Genomic DNA, 16,109 nt, shown 5'->3' on the forward strand with positions numbered 1-16,109 from the left:
CAGTGTTAATGAGGAGTCGGTGCTGCAGGTGATGTAAACAGCAGGCTTCAGCTCATGGAACCCACGGCAGAGACGAGCTGCTTTCATTCCATATGAGAGGACGCCAGGCGGCGGCGCTCTGAGTGTGTGTTGACTTTGTGGTGAGCAGTCCTCAGCGTGGTGAATGTGACCTCCATTTTGACTGAATGGATGAGGCTCAGTGTGTGTTTGTGTGTATGTAAGAGAGAGAGAGAGAGAGAGAGAGGAGGACGTTTCTCAGTTAAAGTGATACACAGCAGAGGCAGCGATTCTGCCACCTAGTGAGTGTTAAACGGCACTGCAGGTCACCTGGAAGCCTGACAAACAGCCTCCAAAACATGACGTTACCGTTCACAGCATCGTTTTTTAAACCTTTTGTTTCTGGTGTCACGCTCTGATTGATTTTTCTGAACATATTGTTCATTATTCCGACTGATCTGACCTGAAATGTGGATTTTCCTGCTCAGACCAACATGGAGCTGCCTTCACTTTGTGCAGAGAGGCAGTTTGTGGTGTTGATGCTGCACTGACAGTTTTTCCAAGGTTATTTGAGGGTGCATTCATATTTGAAGAAAATCATCCCTCGCCCTCATATTCATGCCTCCCTCAGCTGCTCGTGCATATTAAAAAAAAAAAAAAAAAAAATCAATACATCCAATCGATCAGTCCGCCTTCTTGTCATCGTTGATGTCTTCATGTCTTCCTGACTTTCTCTCCTCAGATGAGTTCCTTCAGTACGAGGGCCCTGACGCTGCTCTCGTCGGTCTTCGGGGCGTGCGGCCTGCTGCTGGTGGGCGTCGCCGTGTCGACAGACTACTGGCTGCTGATGGAGGAGGGAATCGTGCTGCAGCAGAACCAGACCACCGAGGTGAAGATGGCGCTGCACTCAGGCCTGTGGAGGGTCTGCTTCGTGGCAGGTCGGTAGCAGCTCCGCCGCTGATTCTTCTTCGTTTGTCCAGCTGTGACTCCATGATCCTGCTGGTGCTCCTTCACAGTCTGTGGTCCGTGGACGCAGGAATAATGGAGTACAGGGTGCAGTGAGGTGGAGGCAGAGCTGTGTGTGCATGAGCGGAGACACCAAGAGAAACCCAAAGAGATGCACCTCCTCCCGTCAGCCTTTGGGTGCAGTTTTGCAGCAGTGGGATGCGTTCAACAGAACTTAATAATCAAATATTTAAATGAGTTATTGTGACAGCTACTAGAAATCCATGTTCGCGAGCTAAGGTTGTCATTTTTTGGAGTTTTGTGAGATGTGAAAATCTCAGATTAGCCTATAAATGTATTTCTCTCTGCTTGTTCTCTGAGCTGCAAGCTAGCTTAGCATTAGCATGTAGCACCTGATGTTTTGGAGCATCATTAGTGTCTAACTGAAGCTAAACAACCAATCAGAACAAACCAAGGATCTTTAAAAACTAGCAGGTATCGGTTAGCATGTCTGCAAAAAAACAAGATCATAACTCTTCTGGGGTTGGAGCATATTCTGACCAATCAGACGAGAGCCCCCTGCCAGTCATACCTGCTGACAGTGTGTGCTGTAATCTCTCACTCTGTCACAAGGGGGAGACAAATCTCCCCACACTGCAGCTTTAAATGGTTTCGGTGGAAATATGAATAAATGTGTTGATGCCAAAGGATCACGCACGCACAGTGGATACAAATAGCTGTCCTTATTGCAGCGACAGTCTCTGCGTTTCGGGTCAGGGTGGTGTCGCTCTGGGGAGGCGGCCATGTTTGTGTTTCCCTGTTGTCTGACGCCTGGTACAAAAGGTCAGAGGAGGAAAACGCTGGTGGCATTTGTGTGTGTGTGTGTGTGTGTGTGTGTGTGTGTGGTTAATGGTGGTGTCTGCATTCAGCTCCTCTCTCTCTCTCGGCTCAGACCTTGTTTTCTCCTGAACCTCCCGACCTCAGACTGTCTCTGCCTCTAATTCACTTTTTTCTCTCACTTCCACTCTCTGCCTTGGTGCTTCCTTCTTTACGTCCTCTCTCCTCCTCCTCCTCCTCCTCCTCTCTCTTGTCCTCTCCTCCTCCTCCTCTGTGGTCCTCTCTCTCCTCCTCCTCCTCCTCCTCCTCCTCCTCTCTCTTGTCCTCTCCTCCTCCTCCTCTGTGGTCCTCTCTCTACTCCTCCTCCTCCTCCTCCTCCTCCTCCTCCTCTCTCTCCTCCTCCTCCTCCTCCTCCTCCTCTGTGGTCCTCTCTCTACTCCTCCTCCTCCTCCTCCTCCTCCTCTCTCTTGTCCTCTCCTCCTCCTCCTCCTCCTCCTCCTCTCTCTTGTCCTCTCCTCCTCCTCCTCCTCCTCCTCTCTCTCCTCCTCCTCCTCCTCCTCCTCCTCTGTGGCCCTCTCTCTACTCCTCCTCCTCCTCCTCCTCCTCCTCCTCCTCTCTCTTGTCCTCTCCTCCTCCTCCTCTCTCTTGTCCTCTCCTCCTCCTCCTCCTCCTCCTCCTCTGTCGTCCTCTCTCTCCTCCTCCTCCTCCTTTCTCATCCTCTCTCTCCTCCTCTCTCTTGTCCTCTCCTCCTCCTCCTCTCTCTTGTCCTCTCATCCTCTCCTCTTCCTCCTCCTCCTCCTCCTCTCTCTTGTCCTCTCTCTCCTCCTCTCTCTCCTCCTCTCTCCTCCTCGCTCCTCCTCCTCATCCTCTCCTCCTCCTCTGTCCTCCTCTCTCTCCTCCTCTCTGTCCTCCTCGCTCCTCATCCTCTCCTCCTCCTCCTCCTCCTCTCTCTTGTCCTCTCTCTCCTCCTCTCTCCTCCTCTGTCCTCCTCGCTCCTCCTCCTCATCCTCTCCTCCTCCTCTGTCCTCCTCTCTCTCCTCCTCGCTCCTCATCCTCTCCTCCTCCTCCTCTCTCTCGTCCTTTGTTTTCTTTAAATCCCTGTCCGTCTGGCTGTCTGCCCTTCCTCTGTGTTATTTTAACCTCTGTGTGTGTTTGTTTGTTTTGATGTCGTTTCCATATGGAGATCCGTCCATATTGTTTCTGACCCCACTCGTGTGTGTTTTCCTCCCTCAGGTCCTGAGAAGGGCAGATGTGTGGCGTCCGAGTATTTCACCGAGCCAGAGATAGAGATCACCACAGAGAACACAGCCAACATACTCAGTAAGTCACATGTATGCACCGTTATCACCTCATTTAAGGACAGGCAGTCGATCACAGATCACTCTGAGCTCGTTTCAGAACATACTCCTGTTGAGGTGAATCTGTGCTTTTACTCTGAAGGCCGCTGTGTTCTGACTCTGAGCTGTTTTAATGATTAAACATGTTGACGCTGTGAACCGGCCTTAAACGCCTCCCCCCCCTCCCTCTCTACCCATCCTCCTCCCCCCTCCTCACCCGCAGCTCTGCCTCTTTGAAGAAACACAGAAACATGCGGCCCGTTTAATGCTAGATAAATGTCCCGAGGTGGGCGTGCGAGTCATAACACCGCGGCCGGCTCGGCGGGAGAGGATGCTGAATAAGTCATGAATCTTACTCAACCTAACGCTCGGGGGAAGCTAACGTGATACCTGGATGTGTCAGAACTTAAAAACAGAAAAATGATCAAACTCTTCCTGTAAGTTCCCAGACCCTATGAGTATAACGTCAACATGCTAACTTGTAAAAACCGTATATTGTTAGCTAGCCTGTAGCCTGCAGGACTGATAACCCAGCTCTAGGGTCTGATCAGGTATCAGATCTCTGGGCTCATACTGATCTGTAAAAGCAGCTCATAATATTGATCGGTTGCAATCTGCAAAGTCACCACTAGATGCCACTGCCTCCCACATGTTGGTCCTTTAAAGCAAACCTGCTGAGCTGTGATTGGAGGACACAGTTTGGTTAACCCTTTCCTGCCTTCTGTCCTGCAGAAATGGTCCGCACCGCCACTCCCTTCCCCATGGTCTCCCTGCTCTTTGTGTTCACCGCATTCGTCATCAGCAACATCGGACACATCCGGCCGCAGCGCACCATCCTGGCCTTTGTGTCCGGAATATTCTTCATCCTGTCAGGTAAGGCTTCACTGCAAAGCCACGTTTTAAAGGCTGCAGAGCAGGCTGGGAGTCCAGCTCTGAGCTTGGAGGGTCTACACACACACAGAGACGATCAAAATGCTACTTACTGCGAGTGCCAAAAGTAGAAGCTCCATCCAGCTAATGCGACACATGCGCCTCCTCTAAGGAACCTTCTCCTGCCAGATACGCTCAGAGGTTTATGATGAAGTGATTAAACTGAACTGTGAACCCTCCTCTGCTGCTCCGGGGTCAGCCTGACTTTACATTTCCACGATGGCGAAGATTTAAAGCTCATCCTGCCGCAGCAGATAAAAAAGGCTTAAAGAAAGGCGCGGATTAAGGAGCGGCTCAGGTTTGGAGTCATTTCCACCTCGTCGTCTGCAGACGCGTTCTTTTGTTTTTCTGCAGCAGCAAAAACAAACAAGCACAGGGGGTCAGTGCAGGTTAGGAGTCACAGATCTGTTGATGTTTTGATTTGCAGGTTTAAAATGTGAACCAAAAAGGTGTGTGTCCTAAAGAGGTGACCCAAGAAGCCACGTCTAGGATATACTTTATTATAGTAGCTCAGAATTAAGAGATCAGATGAACTTCTAGCAAAGCAGAATCTCTGGAGCTCAAACTAAAACAAAAAGGCTGCAGTTCCACCAGCGTCCACTTGAGGGCTGGCTTCAAAAGTTAGTCAATTCCCACAGATCTCCATGTTAATGTGATGGACAGTTTGACTGATGAGGTCTGACAGGAATGTCTGAGGACAATGATGTGTGTGTGTGGAGGACACTGCAGGTGGAGGAACACCTGGAGAGGTGGAGGTTTTTCTCTGGACAGAGGAGGAACGAAGTCAGCTGTAGTAAGACAAAATACATGTGTGGCAGGGAAGAGGAGCAGTGAGCTCACAGGGGGTGGAGGTCAAGAAGGTGCAGGAGTTTAAGTACCAAGGGTCGACAGTTCACTGAGAAGGGGAGTGTGGGGAAAAAGAGGTGGAGAGGGGAGTGCAGGTGGAGAAAAGTGTCGGGACTGATGTGTGACAGAAGAGCAGCTCCGCTGTCTGCTTTAGAGACTGCAGCAGTGAGAGGCAGAGGTGGAGGCAGCAGAGAGAGGAAAGGTGGAGGCAGCAGAGAGAGGCAGAGGTGGAGGCAGCAGAGCTGGAGGCTGCAGAGAGAGGCAGAGCTGGAGGCAGCAGAGAGAGGCAGAGCTGGAGGCAGCAGAGAGAGGCAGAGCTGGAGGCAGCAGAGAGAGGCAGAGCTGGAGGCAGCAGAGAGAGGCAGAGGTGGAGGCACCAGAGAGAGGCAGAGCTGGAGGCAGCAGAGCTGGAGGCAGCAGAGAGAGGAAAGGTGGAGGCAGCAGAAAGAGGCAGAGGTGGAGGCAGCAGAGAGAGGAAAGGTGGAGGCAGCAGAAAGAGGCAGAGGTGGAGGCAGCAGAGCTGGAGGCTGCAGAGAGAGGCAGAGGTGGAGGCAGCAGAGAGAGGCAGAGCTGGAGGCAGCAGAGAGAGGCAGAGGTGGAGGCACCAGAGAGAGGCAGAGCTGGAGGCACCAGAGAGAGGCAGAGCTGGAGGCACCAGAGAGAGGCAGAGCTGGAGGCAGCAGAGAGAGGCAGAGGTGGAGGCAGCAGAGAGAGGCGGAGGTGGAGGCAGCGGAGGTGGAGGCAGCAGAGATGGAGAAGGAGGCAGCAGAGATGGAGAAGGAGCAGGAAGGCGCACCTCCATCATTATTCCCCACAGAACACAGGAGGTCCTTCCTGTAGGATGATTAAAGCTGGGGTGTTGAATGGATGCTAACAGCTATGCTAGCAGTGGCTGACCTCCACACTACAGACACACGTGTCCCTGTATCCACCTGGACTCCACCCATGCTCCACCTCCTCACCTGTAGTTCAGGTGGATGTCAACATGGCGACCTTTAGAGCCTCGTGTCCGTCCGTGGTCCTCCTTCTCCGGCCTGTTGGATGAGCTGGTCTGAAGTTCTCACGGGTTAATGATGAGAGCCTCCTGCGTGTGCTCGTCAGGCTGAGCGGTGAGCGGGATGTCATGTCAGATAATTGCTCTGGGCCCGTCTGTCTCTCTGCGATGTGATGGATGGCTGAGGGGCTTCTGCTGAGAAGTTCCAACCAGGCTTTGTTGCAGTTTGACATTTCAATCAGGAGGTTCGTTCCTCCAACGGTGCAGTAAGTGGACGTCACACTTCACTATTCCAGACACGTAGCCGAGTGGAAAGTTACCAGATGAAATGTTTGATCAGACTCTTACACACCCACACGGCACTCTATTAAAAATGGAGAGATTCACCTTCACAGCTGTGTGCAGACTGAGGACGTTCAGCCTCAGGCTGGCGGAGACCTTTCCGTTTCCACACGGAGCTCCACAGAGAGGTGCTTTCCTCTCCGCTGTGTGCAGAACCTGCTCTGACCTCAGCTGACACCGCTGGGATGCGTTCAAGTGCTGCCTGCGAGCCAGGACATCATGACTTAAAAAAACTTAAAGAAGCTGATGTGCGGCTCTTCTTAAAGAGATCCAAGGCCACGGTCTTAGGCCCCGTTCACACTGGAGAAAGACAGCCTTTAAGCTGGATGCGTTCAGACCTATTTTCAAATCTGGCTAGCACACACTTGTGTCCGCACTCAATCCGGCTTCATCCAGCATGTTTGCTGTCCTCCAAACCACTAGGTGGCGCCTCGTAATATACAGAGTCAGTTTTTTTTTTGTCCCGTGTCGCACCCCGTGAACCGGAAGTAGCATGTCGCTAACCGGAAGTAGCACGTCGCTAGCCGGATTTAAGGTGTTCACACTCGGAAAAAAAAACACATCTGGATTGATCAGGATGCGGCCGAATCCTGCTTAAGCCACATTTTTTTCCCCAGTGTGAACGGGGTATTAGTGACTGTTACAAAATAAAAGCATGTCCTTACAGAGAGTGTCTGCAAATTTCACAATAAAAGTCCTTTAAGTTAAGAAGGTGTGTTTCAGGAGAGCCAAAGCGGACTTACACCTTCACACTTTAAATACAGTCAGTAAATATGTGTATAAAATCCCATTTTTTCACAATAAAAGCCCAAGAGACAAAAAACACCAAAGAGCTTTTAGTTTGAAAATAAAGCCAATTAATGTGTATTTCACAATAAAAGCCCAAGAGACATGCTAATGAGTGTGTGTTCTGCAAGCAGGCTGTTGGTGTTGTTGGTGTTGTGCACGTTTTTGTTGTAATTAAATCCTAATTGGCTAGAATGAGTCAGGAAGTATTCATCAGAAGCAATGACTGTGTAATGATTACGTAAACAAAGTCATCCCTCTCTATCTGAAGGTGTAGCTCGTTTGCCTCGCCGCCCTGTTGTGAGGCAGAGATCCAGCGGGGTGACATCACCTCCTCGTGTCACAGCGGCCGGCTCGGTGGCGGTTTTTTTTTTTTTTTTTTTTTTTTTTTTTTTTTTTTGGTCCGTTGCCTCCAGGACAGGGTCAAACCTGGCGCTGATAGCTGTTTGGATTTTTTCTGATGTCTCCGAGAGCAGACAGGATGACATCACCGTCCTCATCGTGCATGAGGGAGCTTTACCTCACAGATGCTAGCTTAGCATGGTGGCCTGCTGACTGGACACAGGATGTCACAGGAATGTCACCAAGCCAAGAGTGATCTCACACACACACACACACACACACACACAGAAAGCACAGGTCACACAGTCAGCTTTTAAAAAAGCATCCACAGAAATCTGCAATACCAGGCCAGAAACTCCTCCTCTGAACCATAAATTTTATATAAGCAAAATATTAAAATGACATCATATTTTTTGCAGCACAGACTTTTTTGTGTGCAGGTCTGTCATGAAAACGCCCGTCAGTCACCCTGAGGTTCACATCATGGTGTCTGTGGACCAGCTGTTTCCTCTGTCTGTCCTTCCTCTGCCTCCCTCTCCTCTGTGTGTGTGTGTGTGTGTGTGTGTGTGTGCTCATTCATGCACACTTCACATTGTGTGCTGGAGGCTGAGATGAGCATCTAGTCGCAATGCTGCCATCTGATGTCCAACAGAGGGAAGTGCAGCGCTCCCTGCACTTGGATATTTTTCTCATTATTTAACATAGCGTGTGAGAATTTGAGGACACATAAAAACACACATACACACACAGGATGAATAGAAAACCTAATCCTCAATACGGTGATCGATTATTGATGTCTGCCCAGCACAGCGCCACACGCTGCCCGGACATGGAGTCACATGTTCAGGAGCACAGCAGCAGATCTGCAGAGTCTCTGCGTCACCCCGACACTGAGACCTGAATCTGGATCAGCACAGTCTGAACGCTGCTCGTAGGTCTGTGTTTAATAATCATCCTCATTATGATCATGTTTGTGTGAGGTGAAGCCTCTGTGCTGCGTTTAGTGTCAGTGACGAAGGCTTTCTGCAGGTCAGCTGCAGCGGTTCAGTCTGTCGACATGGGAGGAACTGACACACTCCTAATGAGGCTTCGCTCTGTGTGTGTGTGTGTGTGTGTGTGTGTGCCTGTTGTTGGGGTTTTCTGAGCCTATTTACAGCACAATCAGGACACGCTATCATTAGCTTTTCAACTGCAGAGCACACACACACACACACACACATACACACACACACATACACAGGCCCATTCAGATGAGATTAGTATTACAGGGGAGCAGAGGAGAAACAGCAGTGTCCTTACACTTGTTTTTTTCTGGCCAAACCACGTTTAAATATCTGTATTTATACTGAGTAATGTACAGCTGCAGTGCAGAGTGTTTGTCTCCCCCTTCTGGCAGAGAGAGTCATTACACGGTGGAGCCACTGCTCATGGGACTCAGTCTGACCTTGCTAGAACCTCAGGGAGCAGCTGAGAGAACTCAGTCACACTTATAACTTATAACACTTTTGGAGTCGGCCCTCAAGTGGCCATTAGTGGAACTGCAGGTTTCTGGGTGTCCTCTCCAAGATGTGGAGGCGGCTGAATGTGTGCAATGCTCTACTCATACTGTGGTGTACAGACAGTTTCACCTTTATCACTGTGTGTGTGTGTGTGTGTGTGCGTTGGTTGTGTGTGTGTGTGTGTGTGTGTGTGTGTGTGTGCGCAGGGCTTAGCCTGGTGGTGGGTCTGGTCTTGTATATCTCCAGTATAAATGATGAGGTCATGAACCGGCCCAGAGAGCCCGAGCAGTTCTTCCACTACCGCTATGGCTGGTCCTTCGCCTTCGCCGCCTCCTCCTTCCTGCTCAAAGAGGTGAGAGACACACACACACACACACTCACACACACACACACACTCACTCACAGGCACACACACACACTCAGATTGGTTGGAATCTTGTTGGCTGCTGACCAACTGCAGTTTAGCTAAGTACACTCCAGCATGCACACACACACACACACACACTTAAAAAGTGATGCGTAGGAGCCGTCATCAATATTCATAAATGTTAATAGCTTGAAGACTTGAGGGCAGCAGCTTCATCAGAATATTCCTCGCTGAGGGTGGATGTGGGGGTGGGGGGGTCCTCCTCCATCCTTCACTCCTCTTATCTCCCCCTGTCTCTTCTTCTCTGCTTCTTTCTCCCTCTGTGTCCTCTGCTTTTATCTCCTCTCTCTTCTTTTATCTGCAGTTCTTTAATCCTGTGCCATCCCTCCTTCCTCCCTCTGCTCTCCTCCTCCTCCTCCTCCTCCTCCTCTTCATCTTATCTTCTCTCGTCTTTCTTTCTCACTTTGTTTTAATCCTGTCTTCTCTCCTTTCACTTTCCTTCTGTCCTTCCTGGTATGTTTTGTCCTCCATCTTACTTGTGATTGCTCCCTCTGTGTATCTCTGTGTGTTTGTTGTTATCTCTTGTTTACTCCTCTTCATCTCCTCTTCATCTCCTTCTCACAAAGTTGCTTCTTCATCCCTCCTTTTTCCTCCTCTTCTTTCTTGCTCCTCTCTCTCATTATTATCCTCCTGTCTTCTTCTTCTTCTCTTTCCTTGCTGTCTTTCCATCTCTCCATCTCACACACACACACACACACACACACACACACACACACAGGTTGATCAGTATTCCTTGTTGTTGTCGCGCTGATGTTGTACATGAATACATTTTTGATCATTTCTCTGAGGAACACTCTGCAGAAGTCATGGTGCGTTTATTAATGTCTCTGCCTCCTGGTGGCGGTGTGGTGCTGATGTTGGATCTCTCAGCATCATTTGATGTGTTTATTCTCCTCAAATCCACTTTACTTGCATGAGCTGTTTACAAAATGTCCAATTACCAACAAAACTGTACTCAGTAAGCCGCGTGTGCCGGAGTTACATTCCATTTAAATAACTTTACATATTTTGAGGCTCCACTGAGGAAATTTGTCTGCGTAACGTATCGTCGTATTTTCAGTTCACTGAAAACGGGATTAATGCCTCTGTTTGTTACAGAAGAGGATTAGAGCCACAGCACGAAGCAGAATCCTGACTGTAATCTCAGAATACTAAGAACAAAGTCTGAACATGTTCAAGTTATTGAGATTAAACTCCAGATTGTGATAGTCCTCAAATTCTGAGATTAATGTCAGAATTCTGAGATTAAAGTCCATGTTGTAGGATTAAATTGGAAATTAAATTATAATAATGTAGCAATAATGTATTTTTAACATCAAAGTCTGAATTCTGAGATTAAATTTATAGATTAGTTATGTTAGAATTTTAAAATTGAGGTCAGCATCCAGAGATTAAAGTCTGAGCTGTAAAATTAATGTCCAAATTCTTAGATTAAAGTTAGAATTTTGACATTAAAGACTGAATTCTGAGATTAAAATTATATTTTTGTTTTGTTAGAATTTTGAAATTAAGGTCAGCATCCGGAGATTAAAGTCCAAATAGAACAAGTAAAATCCAAATGTTGATGAAGATTCTCAGTCATCCAGGTCATCATACGTAGAGAAGGTTGAAGCAAGGCGTCTGGACTTGTAGAGTTTTCTAGAAGACGTTTCGCTGCTCATCCAAGCAGCTTCATCAGTTCTAACTGTTTAGTGGGGAAACATGGTTTATATGTGGTTACAGACCTATGTGGGTGGGTCTGGGTAAAACTTAAAAACAATAGCACTGAATGTTTCCATACTTACCTGTGATGTTCTGGCTGACTGGGCCAGGTGTGTCTAACGACTGGCTAACGACTATGAACCTGCCGGAGGGGGACTGGTTGACAGCCCTTTGTTCTTACTGTGAGTCTGTGCAAACTTCCTGGGAATGGATGGAATCACTGCATTGTATGTGGTAGAAAGATGATGTCTGAGGCCACCACCTCTGTTAAGGGAAGGTTTTTCCAGCTTAACATAGATGCTTCCTTGACTCCTCTTTCATACCACCTTTCCTCCCTGTCTAAAATGTGAACATTGTTGTCCTCAAAGGAGTGTCCTTTGTCTTTGAGGTGGAGGTGAACAGCTGAGTCTTGTCCTGAGGAGGTGGCTCTCCTGTGCTGAGCCATTCTTCTGTGGAGTGGTTGTTTAGTTTCTCCAATGTACAGATCAGAGCATTCCTCACTGCACTGGACTGCATATATCACATTGCTGTGTTTCTCCCTGGGAATCTTATCCTTCGGGTGAACCAGTCTCTGTCTCAGTGTTGTCATAGGTTTGAAATGGACCGGGATGTCATGGTTGTTGAAGATCCTGCGGAGTTTCTCTGATACTCCTGACACATATGGAATGGAGATGTTCTTTCTCCGCCTGGTGTCGTCCTTCTTCTTGTTGTTGGGGGGTCTTGTTTTTGTGGCTTTGATGAGTGCCCACTTCGGGTAGCCACATGTTTGCAGGGCCTTCCTGATGTGGTGTGGTGTGTGGTGATGAGATTAAAGTCCGAATTCTTAGATTAAAGACTGAATTCTGAGATTAAAATAAGAATTTTGAGGTTAATGTCAGAATTTTGAGTTTAAGGCGAGATCACTGTCCAAAAACAATGAGTATAAAATGTTGAGATTATGGTGGCAAAGTCCAAATATTGAGATCAGTGTCAGAATTCAAAGCCCCTGGTGGCCAGAAGGGGAATCTCAGTCTCCAAACCAGATGTTTTATTTATTCACTTATCCAAACCACCACTAGAGGGCGCATCACTCTGTGTTTTTGTCATTAATTGTATGTTTTTTTTCTGTGTCTCCACGTCAGGGTGCAGGCGTGATGTCCGTCTACCTCTTCATGAAGCGATACGCTGAGGAGGAGCTGTACCGGCCCCACCCCGCGCTCTACCGCCCCCGCATGTCCGACTGCAGCGACTACAGCGGCCAGTTCCTCCACCCGGACTCCTGGCCTCCACCGCAGCGCGGCCGCAGTGCCTCCGATGTTTCCTCTGACATCTCCATCCAGCTCAACCAGACTCCACCCTCTCAGCCGGCTCCGAAGGGGGGCAGCAGCTCCCAGGCGACGCCGTCCTCCTCCGGGCCTTCATCAGCCGCCAGCTACCAACTCCAGCCGGCCTCTTCCTCCTCCACCTCCTCCTCCTACCCTCACCCCCTTCACCCAGGCGCCACCTCCACCTTAACCAGGGCCTCTCATGCCCACGGCCTCCCTCACGCCCACCAACACCCCCACCCCCACCCGAGCGGGCCCCCACCGCAGTCCCTGCCTATGGCGGCACCGCCTTCCGCCGTGCCTCCCCCACGCTACCACACACACATGCGGATGAGCGCTTCGCCATGCTAGGCTACCGCAGAGAAGGGGGGGAGGGTTTGGGGTGGAGGTTGGGGGGGTGGGGGTTTAGATTGCCTCTGTTATACACCACATGACAAAACACACACACAAACACACACATCCTGAAAGTGTGTGGGAGGAGGGCTGCAGCAAAGGAGATGAAGGAAGGAGGTTTAAGGAGATCAACAAAAAGGAGTGGGGAAGAGGGGAGGAGGGGGAGGCAGGTGGGCGGAGGAATGACTCACCGCTGAAGCTGAGCCCGAGATGAAGACAGACACTTAACAAAAACTTTGAACATGCTGGGAGGGAACATGGGAGGGAGGAGGGAGGGATCCGATGATTAGCAGCAACAAGACGTTTGTGGGCTTTCTGACGGGAACATTCATCATCGGAGCCGCGATGTGGCGGCGGCGGCGGCGGCAGGAAGCTGAATCACTCACAACGAGCTGTCCATTCACAAAAAGGACCACGCTGTCTCCTATGAATATACGATCCTCTCTGAAGGGATTATTTCAAATGATCACAACATGTAGGATTAACTTCTTTTATCGGATCAATATACAAACAAATATCATTTTATGTCATTTGTTATGAATCATTAAGAACTTTGACTTTTACTGAGGAAGAAAATGTTTTAAATTATTGACAAAAAGTCAAAATTCTGATTTAAAAAAACATAACTGAGAAAGAATTCAGCCTTTCCTACATGTCCCAGCTACGTTTCCGAAAGAAAAGAATCATTATTGATCAGTATTGCTTCCACAGACACAGCTGTTCCAGGTGAACTGTGTTTCACTCTGTACAGATACTCTTCTTCTTCTTCTTCCTCCTCCTCCTCGCTGCAGACGAACACTTTGGTCCAAGTCCAGCACAGAGACTGTCTGTCTGTCTGTCTGTCTGTCTGTCTCATCGTTGGACAATCAATCAGAGGGACGCCCGGCAGTTTATTGGCTGTCACTGAAGCTGATCAGTATTGTACATATTATAAAGAGCAGATGAGATCTGGATGAGATTTTCGGACACGTCGGAGCTTTTTTTGTAAGACGTCCTGTCGGTGGATGCTGATGGGTTAAGTTCAGATGAAGTTTGCTTCAGTGTGATGTTTTTTTATTAGATTTTTTTTTTTATTATTTCTACTGAATTTTTTATTTTTTTTTGTTCTCAGACGTTTTATTTTCCTTTGTCTCAATCTGTGAGATGTTTTTTATGGATTATTTTGAATTAATTAATTTTTTAAAATGTGAATTATTGATTATTTTTGGTTATTTATTTGTTAATTATTTCTCTAAAATATGTATTTATTGTTTCCCTCATTGATTCGGGACTTTAACCTTTAACCCCCCCCCACCCCCCACCCCTTGCAGCTCCTGATGTGTGAACCACCACGGCCTTTCCTTCAGTTTTTCTCTGGTCTGAGTTGTGATGTTGCACAGAGACAGGAAGGATTGATTGATTGATTGATGGATTGATTTTGTAGCATGTTAGCGATCAGGCCCTGGCCTCGGCCTCCTTGGGCCCCAGGCCCTGGGCCTCATTCGTTTGTTCGTAGCCCTATGGGGAGGACAACGTTCTGCTTCAGCCTGTGGTACTGTTAAAGAAAAAACGAACTTATGTAGCAAATGAGCCGCAATGTTATTAGCATACTTTATCAATACTCGCTACGTGGAATAGGAACTCATTTAGCAGCTGATTATTAAAGCTTCCGCTGATGTTTATTTGAATTGCCAAAGCTGAGCATATCCTTGCAGTGTAGCTGACCTCTGAGCAGGTAGTTCCAGGACATCCGCGCTCTGATGTTTCTTCAAACTGTGATTCGGGTGTAAATATTCAGACTTTTTATTCTGTGTATATATAACGTGTTTACATAGAAATGGTTTTAAAGCGTTTACACGGGCGGTTCTGTTTTATTATTATTATTATTATTATTATTATTAGATCTGACTGAACATCAGACATACTCAGACACCAGTTAAAGGAAGGGGACGCTCCACCTGCAGGGTTTTAATCACTGTTTTGTTCCATTTAAAGGTCAATAAAGCTTGCCTGGTTCCAGACCGGTACCCATCCTGTGCTCATTTTACACACCTGTGTATATAATTAAAAAAAAAAACTTCTTTAAAAAGAACAATACAGGCTGAGGAGATTACAAAACATCAATAATTTGTTTTAGTTTAAGGATGTTTTCCCTCTTTTCTCTGTGTTGACATTGAAATGTCTCAAACGTTGTTTATTTATTTATTTATGTGACTTGTGAATGAGTTTCTCTTTTGTGCGCTTTGTGGCAAAAACAGAGTGATTCTACTTTCGCAGCAGAGGATGGAAACCCTGAAAGCGATCAGTGTAGAGGCACATTTGCATGTCTTGATAGCAGCACTTAGCCCTGACGCTGCATCATGCTGCATTGTTAAAGTGTGACTCAGCCTTCTGCAGAAGACATTTGCTTCTCGTGTTGATGTTTCATCGTTTCAGGATCAGTAAAGTCCGGGCTAAGACTAGTCAGAGCTGCAGAGGTCAGAGGAGTTAGGCCCCGTTCACACGGGAGAAAGTCAGTCCAGCTGGAGTAGGATTGAATCCAGATCGCCTTTAATCTGGATACATTCAGACCTAAATCTGGCTATAATACACACATGTTCGTGCTCAAACCAGCTTAACCCGGCTTGTTTGTTGTCCTCCAAACCACTAGGTGGCGCCTGGTAATATACAGAGTCCGTTCAGGCTGCGTTTTTTTTTTGTCCCGTGTCGCTCATTCTTTTGTTTTGGAAAATAAACTCGGGGCAAAGCTGTCGTAGTTCGACGGTTGTTTACATACGGCTTTTGTACGCAACCCGGACATTGACCCGTGAACCGGAAGTATCACGCCGCTAGTGCCATTCACTAGCTGCATTTGCGTTCAGACCTGAGCCAGATGTAAACCAATCCAGCTAGATCCACCTCCCAGAGGTGGATTGAAATCAATCCAGATATATCCAGATCCCCTCTGAGCTTTCAGATAACTGCTCTGAAACTAATTCTAAAAGTTGCTGCGAGTGATGTAGCGCTGCCGGCAGCAGCAGCTCACAGCTGCATGGTTCATGTGAGCAGCAGGAACGGGATTTTCTTCAGGCGCTCTCCATCTGTTCTTCGTGTCTGTTAGCCTGTGTAGCTTGTTAGCTTCCCCTGCCTTAGCTAGTTGCTATACACATTAGCTTTGCACAATAACGTCAGTTATCACTGGCCTCCTCTGGTTTGACATAATACGTTAGCATGATAGCTGGTGAAGTAATAGCATTTGTGCTAACAATGATATCAGGTGTTGTCACAGTCACATGTCACTTGGCTCAGCTCTGATTGGACAAAAGTTAGCTTACGTTTAGCAGCCAGGACAGCACTTCTTTAAGTAGCCAGCTAGCTAACATTGGCTAACGTAGCACACGTCCTTTGGATCCTCTCTGTCCTTCTGTTACAGGGAACACAGTTCTGCTGGTCCCCGTTCACCTCCGTCAG

General features: G+C 48.0%; 1 protein-coding gene across 1 annotated transcript; it reads left to right on the forward strand.

The window, feature by feature from the left end:
- Window positions 1-739: 739 nt before the first annotated feature.
- On the forward strand, window positions 740-12,638 carry LOC114449447 (voltage-dependent calcium channel gamma-7 subunit-like). The gene is made up of 5 exons (XM_028427138.1): window positions 740-935; window positions 3,013-3,099; window positions 3,849-3,989; window positions 9,062-9,207; window positions 12,105-12,638. The coding sequence occupies exons 1-5, from the start codon at window positions 740-742 to the stop codon at window positions 12,636-12,638; spliced, it is 1,104 nt and encodes a 367-aa protein (XP_028282939.1).
- The last annotated feature ends 3,471 nt before the right edge of the window (window positions 12,639-16,109 follow it).

The sequence above is a fragment of the Parambassis ranga genome, chromosome 2 (assembly GCF_900634625.1).
Source record: "Parambassis ranga chromosome 2, fParRan2.1, whole genome shotgun sequence".
Classification (NCBI taxonomy): domain Eukaryota; kingdom Metazoa; phylum Chordata; class Actinopteri; family Ambassidae; genus Parambassis; species Parambassis ranga.

Excerpts from the sequence above, each read along its gene's own strand:
- LOC114449447 (XM_028427138.1), top strand. The coding sequence starts at position 740 with ATGAGTTCCTTCAGTACGAGGGCCCTGACGCTGCTCTCGTCGGTCTTC. Across the intron at positions 3,990-9,061 it reads AATATTCTTCATCCTGTCAG|GGCTTAGCCTGGTGGTGGGT; the intron begins GTAAGGCTTCAC and ends GTGTGTGCGCAG. Across the intron at positions 9,208-12,104 it reads CCTCCTTCCTGCTCAAAGAG|GGTGCAGGCGTGATGTCCGT; the intron begins GTGAGAGACACA and ends TCTCCACGTCAG.